Raw genomic sequence first — 23,857 nt, 5'->3', positions numbered from 1 at the left:
GACAGCGATTCAGAGCATGGGCCGTTCTTACAGTATTCTCCCTGTACACCAAGTCAGAACCGTAGGATAAATAAAGGGGGCATTTAAGCAGACAATGAAAGCGCTTACGTTATTCAATGATTACATTTCTCTAAAACAGATTATAGGCTACATGTGCACTACCAAGTCAGAACAGTAGGCTAAATTATGAGGGGGAAAGGGACCAAATTATTAAGGTGAGGCACATGGGCTACTAACAACTTACTACAAACATACTTAGTATTATTTTCTTAGCTACAGTATACATACTGTATCTCCCTGGCATATTACATCAATTATGCAGCAGCATACAAGACATTATTGGACTCACAGTTGTGCTGTGCTCACTTGAACAGGAAAGTGGCGCAGCGGTCCTTCTTGTGGGGAAATGTGGTCATGAAACTTTGTCATCAAAGTCTGGATTCTCTGGATTTATGGTGCTTTCAATACAACTGGGAACTCGGAAAAACATGGTTGAGTCATGACTTCAGTGATCTTCAGGTCAGAGCTCTAGAAAGAGGCCAGAGTTCCCGACTTGGAATTCAGAGTTGGATGACACTTCAAATTGTATTTTCCCAGTCGGAGCTAATTTTAAAAAATTTTCCCCCTGAGTTCCCAGTTGTCTTGAACTCACTGAAGTCTGAGATTTCCGGGTTCCGAGTTCCAGTTATTTTGAACATAGCAGAAGTCATGATGGATTGACAGCATGGCCAATGTATTCAACCTTTTCTGGCCCATGGTGTTGGGCGTGAATGTTTATCCTTTTAAGCTTGGAAAAGAGACTCTTAAACCTAGACTACAAACCCTCTCCACCGAATAGCAGGCAGGGGAAGCAAAATAGTGATTGCTTTGCAGCACTTGCAGTTAGCTACTGATTCTTTCCCAACCACTCATTGTTGAATTTGAGATTTCCAACTTGTTGTGTAATGTTTATGTCCAATGGCCGATGAGCACCGATACGTTTTATCTATAATTTCTCTTCATATGACAAGAATTGAAAAGGATTTGCCAGGAGATTGTCAACGTGATTCATAATGATGACTGCTTGTCTAGCTTGCCAGCTAAGATTTTGAATGTATGATGTTGACATGATCAGTCTAATCAAAGCTATGGTAGATAAACTCAGCAAAAAAACAAACGTCCTCGCACTGTCAACTGTGTTTATTTTCAGCAAACTTTTGTATGAACATAACAAGATTCAACAACTGAGACATAAACCGAACAAGTTCCACAGACATGTGACTAACAGAAATGGAATAATGTGTCCCTTAACAAAGAGGGGGGTCAAAATCAAAAGTAACAGTCAGTATCTGGTGTGGCCACCAGCTGCATTAAGCACTGCAGTGCATCTCCTCCTCATGGACTGCACCAGATTTACCAGTTCTTGCTGTGAGATGTTACCCTGCTCTTCCACCAAGGCACCTGCAAGTTCCCGGACATTTCTGGGGGGATTGGCCCTAGCCCTCACCTTCTGATCCAACAGGTCCCAGACGTGCTCAATGGGATTGAGATCCGGGCTCTTCGCTGGCCATAGCAGAACACGGACATTCCTGTTTTGCAGGAAATCACACACAGAACGAGTAGTATGGCTGGTGGCATTGTCTTGCTGGAGGGTCATGTCAGGATGAGCCTGCAGGAAGAGTACCACATGAGGGAGTAGGATGTCAGCCCTGTAATGCACAGCGTTGAGATGCCTACAATAACAACAAGCTCAGTCCGATGATGCTGTGACACACTGCCCCAGACCATGACGTACCCTCCACCTCCAAATCGATCCCGCTCCAGAGTACAGGCCTCGGTGTAACGCTCATTCCTTCGACGATAAACGCAAATCCGACCATCACCCCTGGTGAGACAAAACCGCGACTCATCAGTGAAGAGCACTTTTTGCCAGTCCTGTCTGGTCCAGCAACGGTGGGTTTGTGCCCGTAGGCGACGTTGTTGCCGGTGATGTCTGGTGAGGACCTGCCTTACAACAGGCCTACAAGCCCTCAGTCCAGCCTCTCTCAGCCTATTGCGGACAGTCTGAGCACTGATTGAGGGATTGTGCATTCCTGGTGTAACTCGGGCAGTTGCTGTTGCCATCTGTTACCTGTCCCGCAAATGTGATGTTCGGATGTACCGATCCTGTGCAGGTGTTGTTACACGTGGTCTGCCACTGCGAGGACGATCAGTTGTCCATCCTGTCTCCATGTAACACTGTCTTAGGTGTCTCACAGTACAGACATTGCAATGTATTTCCCTGGCCACATCTGCAGTCCTCATGCCTCCTTGCAGCATGCCTAAGGCACATTCACACAGATGAGCTGGGACCCTGGGCATCTTTCTTTTGGTGTTTTTCAGAGTCCGTAGAAAGGCCTCTTTAGTGTCCTACGATTTCAGAACTGTGACATTAATTGCCTACCGTCTGTAATCTGTTAGTGTCTTAACGACTGTTCCACTGTTCCACTGGTGTATGTTGATGAATTGTTTATGGTTCATTGAACAAGCATGGGAAACAGTATTTAAACCCTTTACAATGAAAAGTTATCTGGATTTTTACAAATTATCTTTGAAAGACAGGGTCCTGAAAAAGAGACGTTTATTTTTAGTTTATAACGTGATTTGATGTCATTTTATCTGTGGCCAATGACCTTGAGCTTTCTTGGATGGGCACATCGAATGTAATTCAATGGCAGCACCCAAAAGGGCTTGAACTTTCAAGCTGTCAGATTTTGCAGCGACGTAGTGTCCCCATGAGTGACAGAACACTGAGCCAATCAAGGCGCAACTAGAGAAGAATACCAACCCCTACGCTCTGTATTTTCCACTGGCTGCCCCTCCACCACAGAAAGCACTTGGGGCGGCAGGTAGCCTCGTGGTTAGAGCGTTGGGCCAGTAACAGAAAGGTTGCTAGATTGAATCCCTGAGCTGACAAGGTAAAAATATGTCGTTCTGCCCCTGAACAAGGCAGTTAACCCACTGTTCCTAGGCCGTCATTGCAAATAAGAATTTGTTCTTAACTGACTTGCCTAGTTAAATAAAGGTTAAATAAAAACACATTTTAAAAACTGAGCTAGGCTGAAACATCTGCCTTTTGGAGCTGCCGTACTCAAGAAAGCAAAAAAGAGAACATTTCTAAGCAGTTTTTTTCCGCATTTTTTTTTTTTTTTTTTACATTGTTTGCAAACTGGTATGTGACACGTATTAATGGCAAAATAACATGCAAAACAGGCTCCCTGCATATGGCACTGCATCTCACTGCTAGAGGTGTCACTACGGACCCTGGTTCAATCCTGGGCTGTATCACAACTGGCCATGATCGGGAGTCCCATAGGGCAGTGCACAATTCTCCCAGCGTCGCCTGGGTTAAGGGAGGGTTTGGCTGGGGTAGGCCGTCATTGTAAAATAAGAATTTGATCTGACTTAGTTAAATAAAGAAATAAATAACAGGCAAGAACTCAAGAGCCCCACCTGTCCTGAATGACTCTCAACTCTGTGAATGAGATTCTCTTCGTTTCTGACAGTGATCTGGGTACGGTAAACTGGCCTCGTGTGTGCAACTCACTCACTCACTCACTCACTCACTCACTCACTCACTCACTCACTCACTCACTCACTCACTCACTCACTCACTCACTCACTCACTCACTCACTCACTCACTCACTCACTCACTCTCTCTCTCTCTCTCTCTCTCTCTCTCTCTCTCTCTCTCTCTCTCTCTCTCTCTCTCTCTCTCTCTCTCTCTCTCTCTCTCTCTCTCTCTCTCTCTCTCTCTCTCTCTCTCTCTCTCTCTCTCTCTCTCTCTCTCTCTCTCTCTCTCTCTCTCTCTCTCTCTCTCTCTCTCTCTCTCTCTCTCTCTCTCTCTCTCTCTCTCTCTCTCTCTCTCTCTCTCTCTCTCTCTCTCTCTCTCTCTCTCTCTCTCTCTCTCTCTCTCTCTCTCTCTCTCTCTCTCTCTCTCTCTCTCTCTCTCTCTCTCTCTCTCTCTCTCTCTCTCTCTCTCTCTCTCTCTCTCTCTCTCTCTCTCTCTCTCACACACACACACCTTACCTTGTAGTTTGGTTTCAGCATTGGTGCGGTACAGCACCCCGTGGTGAGCGATGGTCCGGGCCGCCTCCAGGTGTGACATCACCACATCAACACCCGCCTCCACGTTCTCCCAGGGTTCTATCCCTGCCCCTGGCCCCTCCCCCACGGCCACACCCTTCTCCAACAGAGACAGCAGAGGAACCACGTGAGGGAAGGACGTGTTGGACAGCACACTGCTCTCTTAAATACACACCGAGGACACACAGATACAGAGAGTTAGAAACACTGGTCACTGAAATACTATATAACATCTAGTAGACAGGTAGAGAGACACTCAGACTCATCTATCTTGAGACTTTTCAATAGTGATTCATCTTTTCATTTCTTCACCATGAGATATACATCATGCTTTGTGCGCTGTGCTCTCCTGTGACAGAGTGCCTTGTAGAAAAGTGCTATCTGAGCCTCCAGCTTCATACCTTTGCCATCGTTCATGTTCTTCATGAAGGGCTTGAGCTTCTTCTCATAGAGGATGGCTCCCTCTGTGTGTCTCTGACGCAACGTCATCCACGTCTGCTCCAAACGAGAAATCTGACGGAGAGGTAGAACAGCATGAGTAATGTCAATTAAAATATAATTATGATGTGTGTGTGTGTGTGTGTGTGCATACTTTATGTCCATATACCTGTGGCAGCTCCAGTGCTCTCATCACAGCAGCAAAGCCGAACATGTTCCCAAGGTTGCTCTTGAGTTCAGCAGCCAGCTGTATGGTCTTATGGAGCAGAGCAGCCCTCTCCTCTGTACTGCCTGTACACCCCAGCAGGTCCACAGCCATCATTATAGACATGGTGTAGAACCTGGGAAGGGCGGGATGGGAGATGAAGGAAGCAAGAGATGAGTAGATAGAGTAGATGAGGATACAGTCACGGTTGAGGAGCCCAATTGACTTACCATGACGAGAGTTCACTCATCCCAAGGCTAATTGCGACAAAGAAAGAGGTCGTCTGGGGTGTACGGGAATATGACGGGAGGGACATTTCAATTTCCCAGCGTGTACTCTCTGGCTGTTTTATGTCCAGCATTGAGCTGAACCCTAACCTCTCCATCAGGTCCAGTCTCAGCTAACTCGAACCCAGCTTCATGTCCACATCCAAGTTCAACCCTAGCCTCAACCACAACCCTAAACAGAGCTTCATGTCCACACCCCAGTTCCAATCTAGCCTCAACCACATCCCCAACCCTAACTTCCTGTCCACATCCAAGGTCAACCCTAGCATCAACCATAACCCTAAACCTAGCTTCATGTCCACATCCAAGTTCAACCCGAGCCTCAACCACAACCCTAACTTCATGTCTACATGCCAGTTCAACCCTAGCCTCAACCACAACCCCGTCTTCATGTCTACATCCCAGTTCAACCACAACCCTAGCTTCATGTCTACATCCCAGTTCAACCCTAGCCTCAACCACAACCCTAACTTTATGTCTACATCCCAGTTCAACCCTAGCCTCAACCACAACCCTATCCCTACCCTAGCCTCAACCATAACTTCATGTCACATCCGAGTTCAACCTCAGACTCAGCCTCAACCCTCAACCATAACTCTAGCTTCATGTCCACATCCCATTTCAACCCTAGCCTCAGCAACAACCTTAACTTCATGTCCACATCCCAGTTCAACTCTAACCTCAACCCTAACTCCATGTCCACATCCAAGTTCCACACTAGCATCAACAATAAACCTAGATTCATGTCCACATCCCAGTTCAACCCTAGCCCACTACCATCAACAATAAACCTAGATTCATGTCCACATCCCATTTCAACCCTAGCCTCAGCAACAACCCTAACTTCATGTCCACATCCCAGTTCAACTCTAACCTCAACCCTAACTTCATGTCCACATCCAAGTTCCACACTAGCATCAACAATAAACCTAGATTCATGTCCACATCCCAGTTCAACCCTAGCCCACTAGCATCAACAATAAACCTAGATTCATGTCCACATCCCATTTCAACCCTAGCCTCAGCAACAACCCTAACTTCATGTCCACATCCCAGTTTAACTCTAACCTCAACCCTAACTTCATTTCCACATCCCAGTTCAACCCTAGCCCACTAGCATCAACAATAAACCTAACTTCATGTCTACAGCCAAGTTCAACCCTAACTCCAACTCCATGTCCACATCCCATTTCAACCCTGGCCTCAACCATGACCCTAGCTTCATGTCCACATCCCAGTTCAACCACAACCCAAACTTAATATCTACATCCCAGTTCAACCCTAGCCTCAACCACAACCCTAGCTTCATGTCCACATCCCAGTTCAACTCTAGCATCAAACCTAAACATAGCTTCATTTCCACATCCCAGTTCAACCCTAGCCTGATCACAACCCTAACCCTAGCTTCATGTCCACATCCAAGTTCAACACTACCCTTAACCACAACCCTAAACCACAACCCTAAACCCTCTTATATCCCAGTTCAACCAAGGTGTCAACCATAACCCTAACTTCATTTCCACATCCCAGTTCAACCCTAGCCTGATCACAACCCTAACCCTAGCTTCATGTCCACATCCAAGTTCAACACTACCCTTAACCACAACCCTAAACCACAACCCTAAACCCTCTTATATCCCAGTTCAACCAAGGTGTCAACCATAACCCTAACTTCATGTCCACATCCAAGTTCAACCCTAGCCTCAAACATAACCCTAGCTTCATTTCCACATCCCAGTTCAACCCTAGCCTGATCACAACCCTAACCCTAGCTTCATGTCCACATCCAAGTTCAACACTACCATTACCCACAACCCTAATCCTAGCTTCATGTCTACATCCAAGTTCAACCCTAGCCTCAACCCTAACTTCATGTTTACATCCCAGTTCAACCCTTATCTCCACCACAACCCTAACCCTAGTTTCATGTCTACATCCCAGTTCAACCCTCAACCACAACCCTAACCCTAGCTTAATGTCAACATCCCAGTTCAAACGTAGCATCAACCACAACCCTAACTTCATGTCTATATCCCAGTTCAACCCTAACTTAATGTCCACATCCCAGTTCAACTCAAGCCTCAACTACAACCCTAACTTCATGTCCACATCCCAGTTCAACCCTAGCCTCAACCACAACCCTAACTTCATGTCTACATGCCAGTTCAACCCTAGCCTCAACCACAACCCCGTCTTCATGTCTACATCCCAGTTAAACCCTAGCCTCAAACATAACCCTAGCTTCATGTCCACATCACAGTTCAACCCTAGCCTCAACCTAGTCTATCACCCAACGACGTTACTACAATTTATCCAATTGACAACCAGAGACATTCTTCAAAGGACTTGGTTGGTCAACACGGCCTTCCATCTTCCACCAACCTACCGAAGCGCAACTCAGAGTAAATATTTATTGCATTTTCCTTTTCCAAATGGGCGGTAATTTAGAATTCATAAGATACTGTATTTACGATAGCACAGCTTCTTCCCTTTGTTCCTCAGTCTTCCCTCTCTTTCACTCAAACCCAGCCCTTCTCTATTGTGTAACAAGCTGTCATATCTGTTCCTCCCGCTAGGGACGTTTTCCTTTATGACGTAATTTGTAATCAAGTTGTGATTTAATTATGTGTATGTGTAATTCTGCGTGATTAGTTAGGTATTTAGTAAATAAATAATTAAACCCAATTTTGTATTGCTGATTCAACTTGTTAGCCAGGGTTCGTGCAGATAACTAAGAATTTACAACTTTCAGATGAGACTGAATTAAGATGACGATTAATATTGACTGCTATTGATGTAAAATATGACTAGGTCTTTAAGAGTTTATTCGGAAGATAACAGCTCTATAAATATTATTTTGTGGTGCCCGACTCTCTAGTTAATTGCATTTACATGATTAGCTCAATCAGGTAACATTAATTACGGAGAAATAATTGTATAGAATAGCATATCATATCACTTAATCCGGCATAGCCAAAGACACGACAATGTCTACATCCCAGTTCAACCCTAGCCTCAATCACAACCCTAACCCTAACTTAATGTCTTCATCCCAGTTCAACCCTAGCCTCAACCACAACCCTACATATTATATTAATATGAACCCTTACCTCTCCAGTAGGTCCAGTCTCAGCTGATGTCCGTGAGGTAGAGTCAAAAGCTCAAGTCCTGAACCTACTCCCATCATCCTCTGCATCTCCTTGGTAACGCCCAGTATCCTTGCCACCTGCAGACAGACAGAAGGAGGAAGCACAACATAGAGGTAAGGAGTGAGTGAAGGAAGCAGAGAGGTCGGGAAGGATAGGAGAGGTGAGAGAGAGGAGATAGGAAGGGTTTATTGTAATTTCTATCTTAATGTATTCATGGTCACTGCAACATGTGGTTAATTGGCTCTTAATTCAAATTCAAATAATGAGTTGAGTAAATAGTGTTGAGAGTAGCATAGTCATCCCTGTATTAACCTCAGGTTGCTCTCTGCTGCTCTACCATTAACAGGAGTTAATTGAGCAACACTCTGTGATGGAGTAGTGTGGCTGACCGTAGGGGATTAGTGACATCACTGAGTTACGTTCAGGGGTCCAAGGTGCACAGTGCCAGAATGCTGCTCTTATAACCCTATTCAAAGTCCTATGGGTCCATACTGTATGCACGCGTGTCCATACCGTGCAGTCGGCCATTGTGATGTGTTTGGCAGCCGTCCTAGCGTCCACCTCAGCCAACAACTCCTTGACTCGCTTCAGCACGCTCATCTCCAAGGGCTTGTTCTCCTGGGGGATCAGGGGCGACAGGTACTTCCCTGGTCTGAAGGAGGAGGCAGTCTCCACCAGGGGGGCGCTGAACGCCTCTCCCCCAGCCCCTGCTCCGTTCTCCCTCCCTGGGGCAGGCCCTCGGCCCTCCTCCACACGCAGCCGCTCCACGTAGCTCTTAGCTGGAGGCGTGGAGGGCATACCAGCGGCACATGGAGCCCCGGGACATGGGGCCGGGGAGGGCCTGAGGTCGCAGTAGCTTCCCTCTGTTCCAGAGCCCCCTGCTGGGGCTGGGCAGGAGCAGTGGGCCGGGGTGGAGTGGGAGCTGGCAGCTAGCATGTCGGGTAGGTTGTTGTTGGAGCCAGGGCTGAGCTGGGGCTCGCTGGAGCGTCTCAGGACTGGTGAGGGGGGAACCACTGCCAGAACTCTACCCCCTGACTGGGTTCTGTGTCTGTGGACTGGGGAGATAAGCAGGGGGTTAGACACATGTATTGTATATTCAATATGAGGGTTCAATTCGTAATGTTTCTGTTTAGCTGTGCTTGATTGAGCTCGCCTGGGGGCAATGGAGCTAATGGAATTGTCTCAAAAGTGCAAACCCTACCCATCTTACACTGTAGACAGGCATGCTCAATCAAATGCACCACAGCACCACCTTGTAAAATATGTCCATGACAGAAACACTCACTGTGGCTGTATGCTGGGGAGAGAGGTGTTTCTCCTACAGGAGACAGGGGACAGCGATACTCCTGGATCTGATCCATACTCACGGCACAGTTCCTCATCGCATCCTTGTGGTTGTGAATAGTAGAAGGGCTGCAAAACACAAACCAACACAGTCATTTCCAATTGTTTTGTAACGTGGCTGGGTTCCCATGAACCGTGTGAGAGTTGTCATAGGATCATTTTGATTTGATTAAATGCCCCAAAAGTCTATATTTTAACTTAAGTGCCAGATAAACAGTTGTCCCTTATTGGTCTACTAAGAAGAGGTGAAACACAGGTCAACCTTATCCTTGTCCCAGATCTGTTTGTGCCGCATGGCCACATGGTCATGGCATGACAATGACCATACGAGTTGACAAGGTTTGATTTGAAGGAAGCACAAACAGATCTGTGACCAGGCTAAGCTTGACCTCTCAGCTTGACCTCGGGTTGCTGTGCCGAGGAGGAGGAAACAGACAGTCATGCATTATAAGGATGTGCAGAGAGTTCAGTGTCAGAGTGACCGGTGTAGCAACTAGTTTAACACCGAGCCATATTGTACAGAGTCTAAAGTATGGCTCGGATCTAGCATGCTCTCAGTGAATCAGAGGCAGGGGGTGAGAGTGAGAAGGGGTCAGTACTCTGTCATAACACCGGTGTTCTGACCCAAATGGGCTTACACACACCACCTGCACCCCACGACAGCAGCTTTCACTTCTGGCTTTGGTACCACTGGTACGGGTGTAGCTACTGGGACTGGTACTGGGAGAACTGGTGGTTCCACTGGACTGATGGACTCCACATCACTGACCGCACAATGGGAATGAATGGACAATGAAACATCTGCTTTACAACACTGAGAGACACACACACACACACACACACACACACACACACACACACACACACACACACACACACACACACACACACACACACACACAGAACAAGAATGTCGTAGAAGAAGAAGATAATATAACAATGATACCATGTCAGTCTGTCTCTCACCTGTGAGGTATCAGCTTCTCTGTGGTCAATCCGTCGTTCATGGTTACGCTCCGCCTCTTGATGTACGCTCCTCTCTGACTGGACGGTGAGTGGGCCAGGCTGTGCCTGCTATTGGCTAAGGCAAATGTGGCCTCCAGGTAGCGCAGGGGTAGGGTGCGTATGATTGGACAGTAGATCTGGGCTCCACTGGGCTGGGAGACAGGCCGCCGGCCGGCCACGTAGAACCTCACCAGTTCAGGTATGGAGTCGAAGCTGTCCGTCTCTAACAGGTACTGGACCTTAAGATAAAATAAGAAACACTTAGTTGTCAAATCATTGCAACACAGTCACAAGGACAAAAAGACGATGACCAACAATATAAGGATTAAAATCAGATAGCAGCATAAAACAGTCAACAGTTCATTTACAATAATCAATAGATCATAAAAATATATAAATAGTTTATCCATAGTCACCTTACTCACTAGACTTGTCATTAAATCTTTAAGGCCCAGTGCAGTCAAAAACTAGATTTTCCTGTTTTATACACTTACCGGTCAAGAGTTTTAGAAACACCTACTGATTCAAGGGTTTTTCTTTATTTGTTCTATTTTCTACATTGTAGAATAATAGTGAAGACATCAAAACTATGAAATAACACATATGGAATCATGTAGTAACCAAAAAAAGTTTTAAACAAATCAAAATACATTTAATATTTCAGAATCTTTAAATAGCCACCCTTTGCCTTGATGACAGCTTTGCACACTTTTGGCATTCTCTCAACCAGCTTCATGCGGTAGTCACCTGGAATGCATTTCAATTAACAGGTGTGCCTTCTGAATGAGGAGATGTTCTAAAACTTTTGACCGGTATTTCCACATGATGAAGTTGGAATAACACCCTGAAATTGTGAAATTTATGATAATGCCCTTTTAGTGTAAGAGCTGTTTGAAAAGCCTGTTTTGATGGGCTGGAGTTTTGGCCGGCCTGGTGACCGGTATTTGTTATTTAAAATACTTTTTTTCCTGTGTATTTGAATATGTTTATATGGCTTAAATCTGCAGATAACCTCAACACAGCCATTTCCAAATCCTCCAACATTGTCTCCCACTACCATTTGCACAGGATCTCCTGAAAGAGAAGAATTGTCTGCCAACCAGCCACTGTCACAAGGTGGAACTCAACCGAAAATGATTCTCTCAATGCGGATGAAGGAAAGCATAACACACTGCCTGTCACCAAGCTATCCATGCACAAGAAGTATGTCAGTGCTGATGCTGGGGACATCCTAACCCCCTTTGAGGTTGCCACAGATTGTGTGCAAGGATCTGATATTGTCACAGCCAGCTACATCATTCCATGCATCAGAGGACTGACTAAACATCTCACCAATTGGTTTACCAGGTATAACAAAAAGTAGTTGAGAAGTGCCTGACTGTTTATGAGCAGAAGAAGCCGCACCAGATTGCCTCAGTCTTGGATCCACGCTTTAAACTGGCACAGTGCAATGCCACTGAGAAGGCTGCCCTTACGGCAGGACATCAATGATCTGGACACAAAGTTCACCAGCACAACATAGGATGTCCCACACAGTGAGCCATCACCAACAACAAAGTCGCTTGGACACACTGTTCGGTTGCATGGAACAACCAAAGAATAGAGAAATTGATGATTACCTCATCACCCCATATCTTCTATCGAGCTGATCCTCTGAAATTCTGGAAGACACAGTCACACACGCCCAACACTGAGCAGAGTTGCTGCTGTGTACCTACATGTCCGAGCATCATCTGAAGCTGTGGAGCTGCTTTTCAGCATTGGGGGGGTGTATCTTCAGAACAGATCGCTACTCAATGTCTGATGAGCTTTTTGAAACTCTGATGTTTTTTAAAAAATATAACATGGCATCTTGTCCTCTTTCATGAGACACCAATGTAAAGTATGGGCTGCATATTGTGATTAACTTCTTCGATATAGGGGGTGCTCTTTTAATTTTTGGATGAAAAACGTTCCCATTTTAAACAAGATATTTTGCTCGACTATGCATATAATTGACAGCTTTGGAAAGAAAACACTCTGACGTTTCCAAAACTGCAAAGATATTGTCTGTGAGTGCCACAGAACTGATGTTACAGAAAAAATCCAGATAAAAATACAATCAGGAAGTGCTGCATTTTTTTCAACCGCCTCATGGCAATGACTCCTTATATGGCTGTGAAGGAGCTAGGAGTCAGCTTACCTTTTCCACGTTTTCCCCAAGGTGTCTGCAGCATTGTGACGTATTTGTAAGCATATCATTGGTAGATTGACCATAAGAGACTACATTTACCAGGTGGTCGCTTGGTGTCCTCCGTCGCAATTATTGCGTAATCTCCAGCTGCAGTATTTTTCCGTTTGGCTCTGATGAGAAACCGACTGCCAGGAATGATTTTTCATCTAATAGAATTGTGAAAAACACCTTGAGGATTGATTCTAAACAACGTTTGCCATGTTTCTGTCGATATTATGGAGCTAATTTGGAAAAAAGTTTGGCGTTGTAAGTGACTGCATTTTCGTTTTTTTTTTTAGCCAAACGTGATGAACAAAACGGAGCTATTTCTCTTACACAAATAATATTTTTGGAAAAAATTAACATTTGCTATCTAACTGAGAGTCTCGTCATTGAAAACATCCGAAGTTCTTCAAAGGTAAATTATTTTATTTGAATGCTTTTCTTGTTTTTGTGAAAATGTTGCCTGAATAGGAAAACGTTGTGTTATGGTAATGAGCTTGAGGCTATGATTACGCTCCCGGATACGGGATTGCTCGACGCTAGAGGTTAAACAGTGAAACAAGACCAATATAATTGTAAATTGTTTGTTATTTTAAATAAAATTAAATCAAATATTTATTAGAAAATACTGTCTTTCAAACACGTCCAATGATATGTCTTTGAAGGAATTGTAAATCCATAACAATACTTTTCAAATAGTATTTTCAAATGCATTTACATGTTCAGCAACTTGTTTTTTCAAATACACTGGATTGAAATACTTGTTTTGAAATGTATTGAAAAGTCATTCAAATACCTGAAATAGTACACGAACCCAGGTCTGCAAGTTACAATACATACCTTCGACTCAGTGCTGGACTTGACCAGGACCTTGGTGATCTTGAAATGCAGAACCTCGTGGTTCCAGCGGGTCGTTAGGACGTAGTCGCCCATGTTAATCAGCGAATCACGGATCAGGAAATCTCCGTTCTGCAGGACTACAGTCTCCGATAGCTGGAGGTAGACAGAAAGGAATTAGGAGGGTTATTTCATATATATAACATTGTTAGATTGTTATGAGGTATCATTGTTATAGTGACATTTTTAGAAGACTGTTTTATCTACAGTTGAAGTCAGAAGTTTGCATACACCTTAGCCAAATACATTTAATCTCAGTTTTTCACAATTTCTGACATTTAATCCTAGTATAAATTCCCTGTTTTAGGTCAGTTAGGATCACCACTTTATTTTAAGAATGTGAAATGTCAGAATAATAGAAGAGAGAATGATTTATTTCAGCTTTTATTTCTTTCATCACATTCCCAGTGGGTCAGAAGTTTACATACATATGTCACGCCCTGACCGTAGAGAGCCTGTTCATTTCTCTATTTGGTTAGGTCAGGGTGTGATTTGGGTGGGCGTTCTAGTTTTCTATTTCTTTGTTAGCCGGGTATGGTTCCCAATCAGAGGCAGCTGTCTATCGTTGTCTCTGATTGGGAATCATACTTTGGCAGCCTGTTTTCCACCTGAGATCTTGTTTTTGCACAGTAGCTGTCTAGCCCTGCAGAACTTGACGTTCATTTAATAATGAAACACCAACAAAATATAAACTATCACGAACACTTTCCACGCTGCGCTTTGGTCTCATTCATTCCACGATGGACGTAACAATACACTCAATTAGCATTTGGTAGCATTGCCTTTAAATTGTTTAACGTTTTGGGTAGCCTTCCACAAGCTTCCCACAATAAGTTGGGTAAATTTGGGCCCATTCCTCCTGACAGAGCTGTAACTGAGTCAGGTTTATAGGCCTCCTTGCTCGCACATGCTTTTTCAGTTCTGCACACACATTTTCTATAGGATTGATGTCAGGGCTTTGTGATGGCCCCTCCAATACATTGACTTTAATGTCCTTTAGCCATTTTGCCACAACTTTGGAAGTATGCTTGGGGTCATTGTCCATTTGGAAGACCCATTTGCGACCAAGCTTTAACTTCCTGACTGATGTTGCTTCAGATGTTGCTTCAATATATCTACATAATTTTCCTCCCTCATGATGCCATCTATTTTGTGAAGTGCACCAGTCCCTCCTGCAGCAATGCACTTCCACAACATGATGCTGCCACCCCCGTGATTCACGGTTGGGATGTTGTCTTCGGCTTGCAAGCCTCCCCCTATTCCCTCCAAACATAACGATGGTCATTATGGCCAAACAGTTCTATTTTTGTTTCATCAGACCAGAGGACATTTCTCCAAAAAAGTACGATCTTTGTCCCCATGTGCAGTTGCAAACCGTAGTCTGGCTTTTTTATGGTGGTTTTGGAGCAGTGGCTTCTTCCTTGCCGAGCGGCCTTTCAGGTTATGTCGATATAGGACTTGTTTTACTGTGGATATAGATACTTTTGTACTGGTTTCCTCCAGCATCTTCACAAGGTCCTTTGCTGTTGTTCTGGGATTGATTTGCACTTTTCACACCGAAGTACGTTCATCTGTAGGAGACACGATGTGTCTCCATCCTGAGCGGTATGACGGCTGCGTGGTCCCATGGTGTTTATACTTGCTTACTATTGTTTGTACAGATGAACGTGGTACCTTCAGGCGTTTGGAAATTGCTCCCAAGGATGAACCAGACTTGTGGAGGTCTACAATTTTTTTTCTGAGGTCTTGGCTGATTCTATTGATTTTCCCATGATGTCAAGCAAAGAGGCACTGCGTTTGAAGGTACATCCACAGGTACACCTCCAATTGACTCAAATTATGTCAATGAGCCTATCAGAAGCTTTAAAAGTCATGACATCCTCTTCTGGATTTTTCCAAGCTGTTTAAAAGGCACAGTCAACTTAGTGTATGTAAACTTCTGACCCACTGGACCCATTGTGATACAGTGAATTATAAGTTCAATAATATGTCTATAAACAAATGTTGGAAAAATTACTTGTGTCATGCGCAAAGTAGATGTCCTAACCGACTTGCCAAAACTATAGTTTGTTAACAAGTTTGTGGAGTGGTTGAAAACCGAGTTTAAATGACTCCAACCTAAGTGTATGTAAACTTCCGACTTCAACTGTACAACATTGTTACCATTTATTCTATACACCTGAAAAGTACACAAAGTGACTCGAAGTCAATGTTAAGCACACATCTAGTGTGGAAACATAGCTTATACACAACTAAGATTTCCTGTGAGAACTGTTATGAAGAGGCATGCTATAATTAGGGGACATAGTGAGGAGTACACAATGTCTATAGGTGTAATTCCGTAGTAAAGCCTTTCTCCATATGGCCAGCAGGGAGCACTGTTACTACAGGCCAGACCACCACCACCACCAGCAGGGACAGACAGACACAGACAGGGGTGCTGCTGCTTGCGGCTGGCTGCGTGGGAGCCCATCACCATGGAGACAGTGCATTGTTTTAGCAGTGAGGGTGAGCCACGGGTTCCCCCTGTTCTGTCTGTTTACTCCAGTGTGAATGTAGCATTATGTTAATGTGCTGAAGCATCGCAGACGGAGGGAGGGAGGGAGACAGACTCACAGATGGTTTAACTCACACTACAGACAGAAAGCGAGGGAGGAGTGCGGATGGGTGTCAGGAGGACTGTGCGGCCACACCGGTGTGTGTGTGTGTGTGGAACGTTTCACAAGTTCAGGATTTTGCCGTTTTGCCTTGAACTAAGAGCATATGGAAGTCTGTTCATTATGCAAATGAGTCAGTAAGAATGTCAATAAATACTACAGCGGAAGGTATAAGTTGGCAAAGAAATGCACGCATGGGACTTTTATTGTGCATGAAACATCACTAACTAAGAAGACAACAGTATGCACGTAGATAACCACTCTTCTTTGTGTGTATGTGTGTACTCTGTATGTGTACTCTCTGTGTGTGTGTGTGTGTGTGTGTACCTCTCGAGGGATGTGTCCATGGTACCAGCCATGGCTCCTGATATCGCTGCTGCAGAGTTTCAGCTCCTCCTCCAGCTCCTTCCGTAGTTTCTCCGGTGGAGACTCCAGCAGGTACTTCTCCTTGGAGAACTAGAGGGAACAGGAAACACACCCCTGTGAGACAGCTGCTCACCCCTCAGGCTAGCAGGACAGCAGTGATACTGGTACTATGCACGCACGCACACACACACACAGTACAATGTAGTACGTGGAATCCAACACTCGTTGACCTGATTTCAAAGAAGGTCTGATTTCCCCCATTGTGAAACCTTTCTAAATAAAACTCTTTCTTACGTGTGTGTGTGTGTGTGTAGGCTTACAGTACTCTGCCTGTCTTTAAAATGTCTGTTATATAGTAATCTATGACCTAACATCCTCCATTCCTACGCACACGAACACAGCACAGCGTAACTCACGCACCACAGTCCCACCAACAACCGTAGTTACACAATCAGAATGCAAGACTTTACAGTAAGACACATTTCAACAGTACTGTTCTGAAGTTACGTTGAAACCACCATGACGACAAAGACATTTACACTCGAGTCCAGATCTATGAGGAAAGACGCGGCCAGGGAGGACAGAGAGAGGGTCAGAGTGAGAGAGGAACTGAAAGAGAGAGACAGGGGAGAGGGTCAGAGTGAGAGAGGAACTGAAAGAGAGAGACAGGGAGTGGGAGATGAGAGAGAAGGGGGAAAGAGAGTGAGTCAGAGAGCCACAGAGAGCGAGAGAGAGATGAGAGAGAGAGGAGTAAACACACTGACAGCATCTCTATACTACCAGTAGAGGCACAACCACCAAAACAAACAATAACAACACGGTCTCTATGGACACAGGGATGAGATGCTAAATGGAAAGACATGACGTTATCTGACACCCACTGGGAGTAAACACTATCCAAGTACACTTCTACAGGTGTAGGATCTTAATTTGATCACCCTTTTGTTACAGGGATTATTCCTGTAGTGTGTTTAAGTTTTAAAAAGGGTTCTAAAGTTTGACATTTCCACTTTGACATTTCAGAAACTGTAACAATGTCACGGCCGTTAAAAGAAAAGGGAGTGGACCAAAGCGCAGCGTGGTAAGTGTTCATGATTTATTTTCCAAAAAACACTTGAACAAAATAACAACGAACAGTTCTGTCAGGTGCAGAAAAACAAAACAAAAAATAACTACCCACAAAACACTTAGGCAGCTTTTTCCCACCTATCTTTGTGGGAAGTTGACTTTTGTTTATAGCATGTAGCTTCACGGTTGTTTTCTCATTTGGCGCTTTGTTGGCGTCATTTTTAATAATAAAATAAAATGTACGCTCACAATGCTGCACCTTGGTCCACTTCCTTCAACAGCTGTGACAAACAATCCCTACAAACATTTCCATTAATTATAATCCATGTAAATATTCACATTTCCTGTTGCTGCAGGATTATTTTCCTACCGTAGAAAATTAAGATCCTACATCTGTACAAGCAAGATTTTTGACTACAAGTGAGACTATCATTGAAAGTACTGCATCTCTTCGCGCGTGTGTCCGTCCATCCATCCATTGATCAGTGAAGCTGTCTATCTGTCTGTATGAGTGAGAGAAAGAGATGAGGGGGCTCCAGAAGGCAGACAATCAATACCATATCGCCCCGGGTCACTGTATGCTTCTGGTCACCTGCCCCCTTCTCTCCTCTTCTCTGAGATAAGTTGATTAAACCCCCACTTTCTACTTCACCTCCTCCTCTTTCGCCTCTCCTCCTCTAGGGAAGGATGGAGGTATGGAGGAGGGCAGGAAAACCACAGCAGTTTCCACTCAGATTAGATTTGACGTCACGTTTCTGAAGTGAAGTGGGCGTGAAGTGTGTGTCTGTGTGAAAGGGATTCTGGGCAATAAAAGAGCAGCAGGGTCAAGTGTGGAGTTATTGCTTTTCCCCGTCTCTGTGGTGACCCAGGAGAGACTAGCCCTGCTGCTGCTGAGCTGACGGACCATCCTGTAATTGGGTTATACAGTAGACACACACTGTGTGTGTGTGTGTGTGTGTGTGTGTGTAGTTGAGTAGGTGGTGGGCAAATTGGAATAGCCAGGCTCTCTATGATATGACTGAGACCAGAGAGGGAGACAGACCGACTGACAAACCGAGAGCGACAGAGAGAAAGAGGGGCAGAAAGAGAGAAAGAGTCAGAGGGACCAGGATGTGTGTGAGAGAGAAACTTTTTCAAACTTTTTCTCTTCTGACTCCCAAAGAGGGGTGGTACACCCATCCAACCTCTGGCTGAGCCCCATGTTCTGTGGCCCAGTTACAGTGCCTCCCTGGTGGGTTGGAGTAACAGCCTCACACTCCTTACTTTCCTGGAAAGCACAAACCCAATACTTTTTTGTTAATGCAACATCAGAGAGACACAGACAGACACAGACAGACAGACACAGACAGACAGACACAGACAGTGAGAGAGAGACAGCGAGAGAGAGAGACAGAGAAGTAGAGAATAGCCAGGTGACATTCATTGATACAGGGTGGGTAGAGGGAGAGAGAGAGTAATAGAGGAACTACAATGGAGTGCGAAAGACTATGCCATTCATCTAACCCCCCCCCCCACTGCAGCCTTGGTTGCTATGGAAACGTCTCATTGTGTGTGAAGAGGCCAGGTGCCGGGCGATGTACAGTGAGTGCAGCATTCCTGGCTCCAACAGCACGCAGCTGGGAGTCTTGAGTCACACACACACACAACAAACACACAGTCCTCCTCATGTATATAAGATGTTAAACACAGCAGCTCATTCACCTCAATATTGAGCCAGAAAGCCATTAGCTTTGGCTGGCTTACTGTAACACTCTAACCATACAGTTATATCTACTGTACATACTAGAGGTCGACCGATTATGATTTTTCAACGCCGATACCTATTATTGGAGGACCAAAAAAAAGCCGATACCGATTAATCGGACGATTAATTAGATTTTTTATTTTTTTACATGTGTTTGTAATAATGACAATTACAACAATACTGAATTAACAATAATTTTAACTTAATATAATACATCAATGAAATCAATTTAGCCTCAAGTAGATAATGAAACATGTTCAATTTGGTTTAAATAATGCAAAAACAAAGTATTGTAGAAGAAAGTAAAAGTGCAATATGTGCTATGTAAGAAAGCTAACGTTTCAGTTCCTTGCTCAGAACATGAGAACATATGAAAGCTGGTGGTTCCTTTTAACATGAGTCTTCAATATTCCCAGCTAAGAAGTTTTTGGCTTGAAGTCAGAAACATCGCAATGCTTGACGCACAATGAAGAGCTGCTGGCAAAACGCAGGAAAGTGCTGTTTGAATGAATGTTTACGCGCCTGCTTCTGCCTACCACCGCTCAGTCAGATACTTGTATGTTTGTATGCTCAATCAGATTATATGCAACACAGGACACGCTAGATAATATCTAGTAATATCATCAACCATGTGTAGTTAACTAGTGATTATGATTGATTGTTTTTTATAAGATAAGTTTAATGCTAGCTAGCAACTTACCTTGGCTCACTGCATTCGCGTAACAGGCAGTCTCCTTGTGGAGTGCAACGAGAGAGAGGCAGGTAGTTATTGCGTTGGACTAGTTAACTGTTAGGTTGCAACATTGGATCCCCCGAGCTGACAAGGTGAAAATCTGTCTTTCTGCCCCTGAACGAGGCAGTTAACCCACCGTTCCTAGGCCGTCATTGAAAATAAGAATATGTTCTTAACTGACTTGCCTAGTTAAATAAAGATTAAATAAAGGTGTAAAAAAATAATAAAAATAAAATTTTAAAAATAATATATATATTTTTTTAAATCGTCAAATCTGCGCACAAAAATACAGATTTCCGATTGTAATGAAAACTTGAAATCGGGCCAAAATAATCGGCCATTCCAATTAATTGGTCGACCTATAGTACATACCACTACCAATACATCACATTGGAGGTAAAAAACAACGGACTACAGTGCATACCAACTTCATCATTCTTTTTAAGTTGCTCATTTCGTCTGTGGACTGGAGGCACAGAGGTGTCAGGTTTATTGAAGAGGTGGGATAGTTAGGACAGGGACAGACCGCTGGGTCTTGGTTCTTTCCCCCAGCTGATTCTGGAGTAGGACATTAGGGGATATGGGGGTTGGGCTGGAGATTGGGTGTGCGACGCAGGGCTAGGGACAGACGGAGATGGGGGGGGGTTAGGGGGTGCAGGTGGGAGATACGGGGGTTAGCTGGGGATGGATGGGGGTGCAGGTGGAGGGTTGGACTGTGTCCCTGCACTCCTTGATGTTATGAATAATAACACCGGATGATCCATCACCTCATTTACCCAGACACCTACTACCCTCCCACTTACTCACTGCTGACCAATAAAATCGCACCAACTAATGACATCCCCCACTCCCTCCAGCAGATCACCAAACCAGAGGTGGCGTTACCATCAGTCAAACTCACAGAAATTTCGCCTGGATCCAAGATACATACAATCTACCAGGCGCAATCTACCAAAAAAAACAAACCCCCTCTCTGGCCCAAATGGTACAATGCAAAGCAAGGAATAAGGGATGCACTGAAACAGACATGAAGTGTTCTTAGATCCAAACCCATGATAGAATGTAGAGCCTTTCTCTTTCAGCTTCCCCCTGCCCCTACCCCAGCCCCGTTGCTATGGTAGCAGCCTGAGATTGGGGGACCCCACCTCCTCCCCATCCGCTGGGCCAGAGCAGAGGTCCCTCTCTGTACCCTCTATCCCTCCCTCCCTCTTTCCATCTGCCCCCCTCTAAGGGGTTTAGGGGCCTGGATTACTGCTTAAAACCCTCCCACCCAACCCTGTCTCCCACCATCTCAGCCGTATCCCATTATTTCACATGCTCCTATCTTACCTGATATCCTCTCTCTCCTCCTAGTCTCTTAGTCCTAAACACCATCACTCCCCTTCCACAGACTCGCGGTACTATGAGAAGCCACGTCGCAGTGTCAGGAATGTTAAAAGGACATACAAGGCTTAAGTTAGCCTGGCACAGACTGTAACCCAAAGTAAATCCCATAGCTTTATGATAACCACCAAAGCTCATCTGATTCATTTCTCCGGTAACGTCATTCACATACAGTAATTGCGCCATGTAGACGCTTAGCTAAGGAATCGCCGAGGAGCAACGTATCCCTCACCCTCCCTCCTCCTCCTCTCCCACCAACCAGATATACATCTAGTTACATTGTATGAATTCCATCCTCCAGTCACTCTTCGGTCGACCCCTACTCCTCGTGGGTGTCTTGTCCGACTGTGCCCCCTCTGTAGGATCACCTCTGCAGGCTATAGTTTACATCCCCTCTGTTGGCTGATATATCTGCAGGCTGGGGTCTGGAGGTGGGACTGATAACTGGGACCTCCGCTGTCAACACCGACTCCACCACACCTACTACTGCTGGTATACACAGACACACAAAGCTACTGGCTTGCGACAGAGTGGCAGAAAAATCCTCATTCCTTTCCTCTGTCATGCCCTGTCTACCCCCTTAGGGCTGCTCAGTGCTAGCTCTCAGACACACACACACACACACACACACACACACCACACACACACACACACACACACACACACACACACACACACACACACACACACACACACACACACACACACACACACACACACACACACACACACACACACACACACACACACACACCACACACACACACACACACACACATACACACACACACACACACACAATCCCCTCTAGAGCTTGTCACTCAGCATGGTCTCAGTGCCTCTACCCCCACACTGACTGACAGCTGGGCCACAGGATATGACACGCTCCTGGACTCCCACTGTGGACTATCCATCTATTCTCTTTTGCTCTCTCTTCCAAACTATTTCCCTCTCTCCATCTCCCTCCCTCTCTTTCTCTCTGTCTGTCTGTTTGTCTCCCCCCCTTCTCTCTCTCTCATCAAAGCCTTCTTTGTCCCACTCTCTGGTTTCTTAATGACAGTTGATTAAGATACTGCACCTGATGGGTGTGATTTATGATGATAAGGAAAAGACAATATTAACTGAGCGGGTAAGAATGAGTTGCTGTGTGTGCCTCTCACCCCACTACCACACACACACAACGTGAGAGAGGTACAGAGATGCACTCAGCTCTAATGATTTCGGACTGCAAGTATGTCTCGGAGCTGATTCTCTTCCCCCTGACTCTCAACCTCTGTTTTTACTGTTAAACACGCCTGTAGGGTAGCAGAGTATGTTCAGAGGTAAGGGCACACACACACACACACACACACACACACACACACCACACACCACACACCACACACACACACACACACACACACACACACACACACACACACACACACACACACACACACACACACACACAACCCCCAAAATAATGCCTCTGGATGGCCACAACATGCCCCCAAGCTGCTTCCCTCCTGCATCTGGAAACATATTGGTATAGAAAATAGGTCATCTTTAACTCACTCTTTGTGTGCGTCTGTGCGTGTGTGTGTGTGTGAGTGTGTGTCTGTGTGTGTCCATGCTAGGCAGCCTTGTGACCCTACCAAAAGGGAACAGGTCCTTTTTTGCGTTTAGATAAACTCTTCACAGAGCCAGTCCTGTCAGGGGGAATCAGCCTCTACTCTACAGCCTCCACCCACCCCACAGACCCCACAGTGGGGGTCACTTTGTGTTCCCTCCACTGACCCCCCCCCCTTACATCCTTTCCCTGGCCCTGGGGGGCTGCTGGCTGGGGAAAGGCCAGGATTGGAAGATTGGGGGCTGCTGGATGAGACTGAGGCAAGGCCACAAGGGGTCAGGGGCTGGGGAAAGAACAGGGAGGGGGCTTGGGGTTTTGGGACTGGGGACTGGAGGCTCCATCAGGGCATGACTACCCAATTAGGAGAGGACAGCTGAGAGGTTTGACAAAACGCAAGGCTAGAGGTCTCACGCAACACATCTACCATCATCAACCAAGCCCTTTCCTCCCTCCTCCCTATCCGTCTCAGGAGACCCAGCACGACCACTCCATCATCAACCAGCACCTACCACCAACCCACCGCCTTCCCTCCCTCCCTCCCTCCCTCCCTCCCTCCCTCCCTCCCTCCCTCCCTCCCTCCCTCCCTCCCTCCCTCCCTAGCCTACTCAGCAGGGCCACACCTGGGAGATACTGCCTTGGTAACCCCTCCCCC

At 45.4% G+C, this 23,857-nt stretch overlaps 1 protein-coding gene across 3 annotated transcripts in view; it reads right to left on the bottom strand.

Moving 5' to 3' along the window:
* The window catches only part of sh2d3ca (SH2 domain containing 3Ca), a 40,489-nt gene that overhangs the window by 4,296 nt on the left and 12,336 nt on the right, over positions 1 to 23,857 (bottom strand). For 2 of the 3 annotated variants that reach the window (XM_036977672.1, XM_036977671.1), the window contains exons 2-11: positions 16,630 to 16,758; positions 13,589 to 13,741; positions 10,495 to 10,772; positions 10,173 to 10,292; positions 9,470 to 9,597; positions 8,698 to 9,239; positions 8,146 to 8,261; positions 4,713 to 4,884; positions 4,507 to 4,618; positions 4,049 to 4,267 (exon numbers count right to left, since the gene is read on the bottom strand). In XM_036977672.1, the coding sequence (XP_036833567.1) occupies positions 4,049 to 4,267; positions 4,507 to 4,618; positions 4,713 to 4,884; positions 8,146 to 8,261; positions 8,698 to 9,239; positions 9,470 to 9,597; positions 10,173 to 10,292; positions 10,495 to 10,772; positions 13,589 to 13,741; positions 16,630 to 16,758 (1,969 nt within the window). The remainder of the gene's footprint in view (positions 1 to 4,048; positions 4,268 to 4,506; positions 4,619 to 4,712; positions 4,885 to 8,145; positions 8,262 to 8,697; positions 9,240 to 9,469; positions 9,598 to 10,172; positions 10,293 to 10,494; positions 10,773 to 13,588; positions 13,742 to 16,629; positions 16,759 to 23,857) is intronic. The other variant, XM_036977673.1, reaches the window with a different exon arrangement.

The sequence above is a fragment of the Oncorhynchus mykiss genome, chromosome 5 (assembly GCF_013265735.2).
Source record: "Oncorhynchus mykiss isolate Arlee chromosome 5, USDA_OmykA_1.1, whole genome shotgun sequence".
Taxonomy (NCBI): Eukaryota; Metazoa; Chordata; class Actinopteri; order Salmoniformes; family Salmonidae; genus Oncorhynchus; species Oncorhynchus mykiss.
This window is presented reverse-complemented; position numbering and strand designations above follow the sequence as displayed.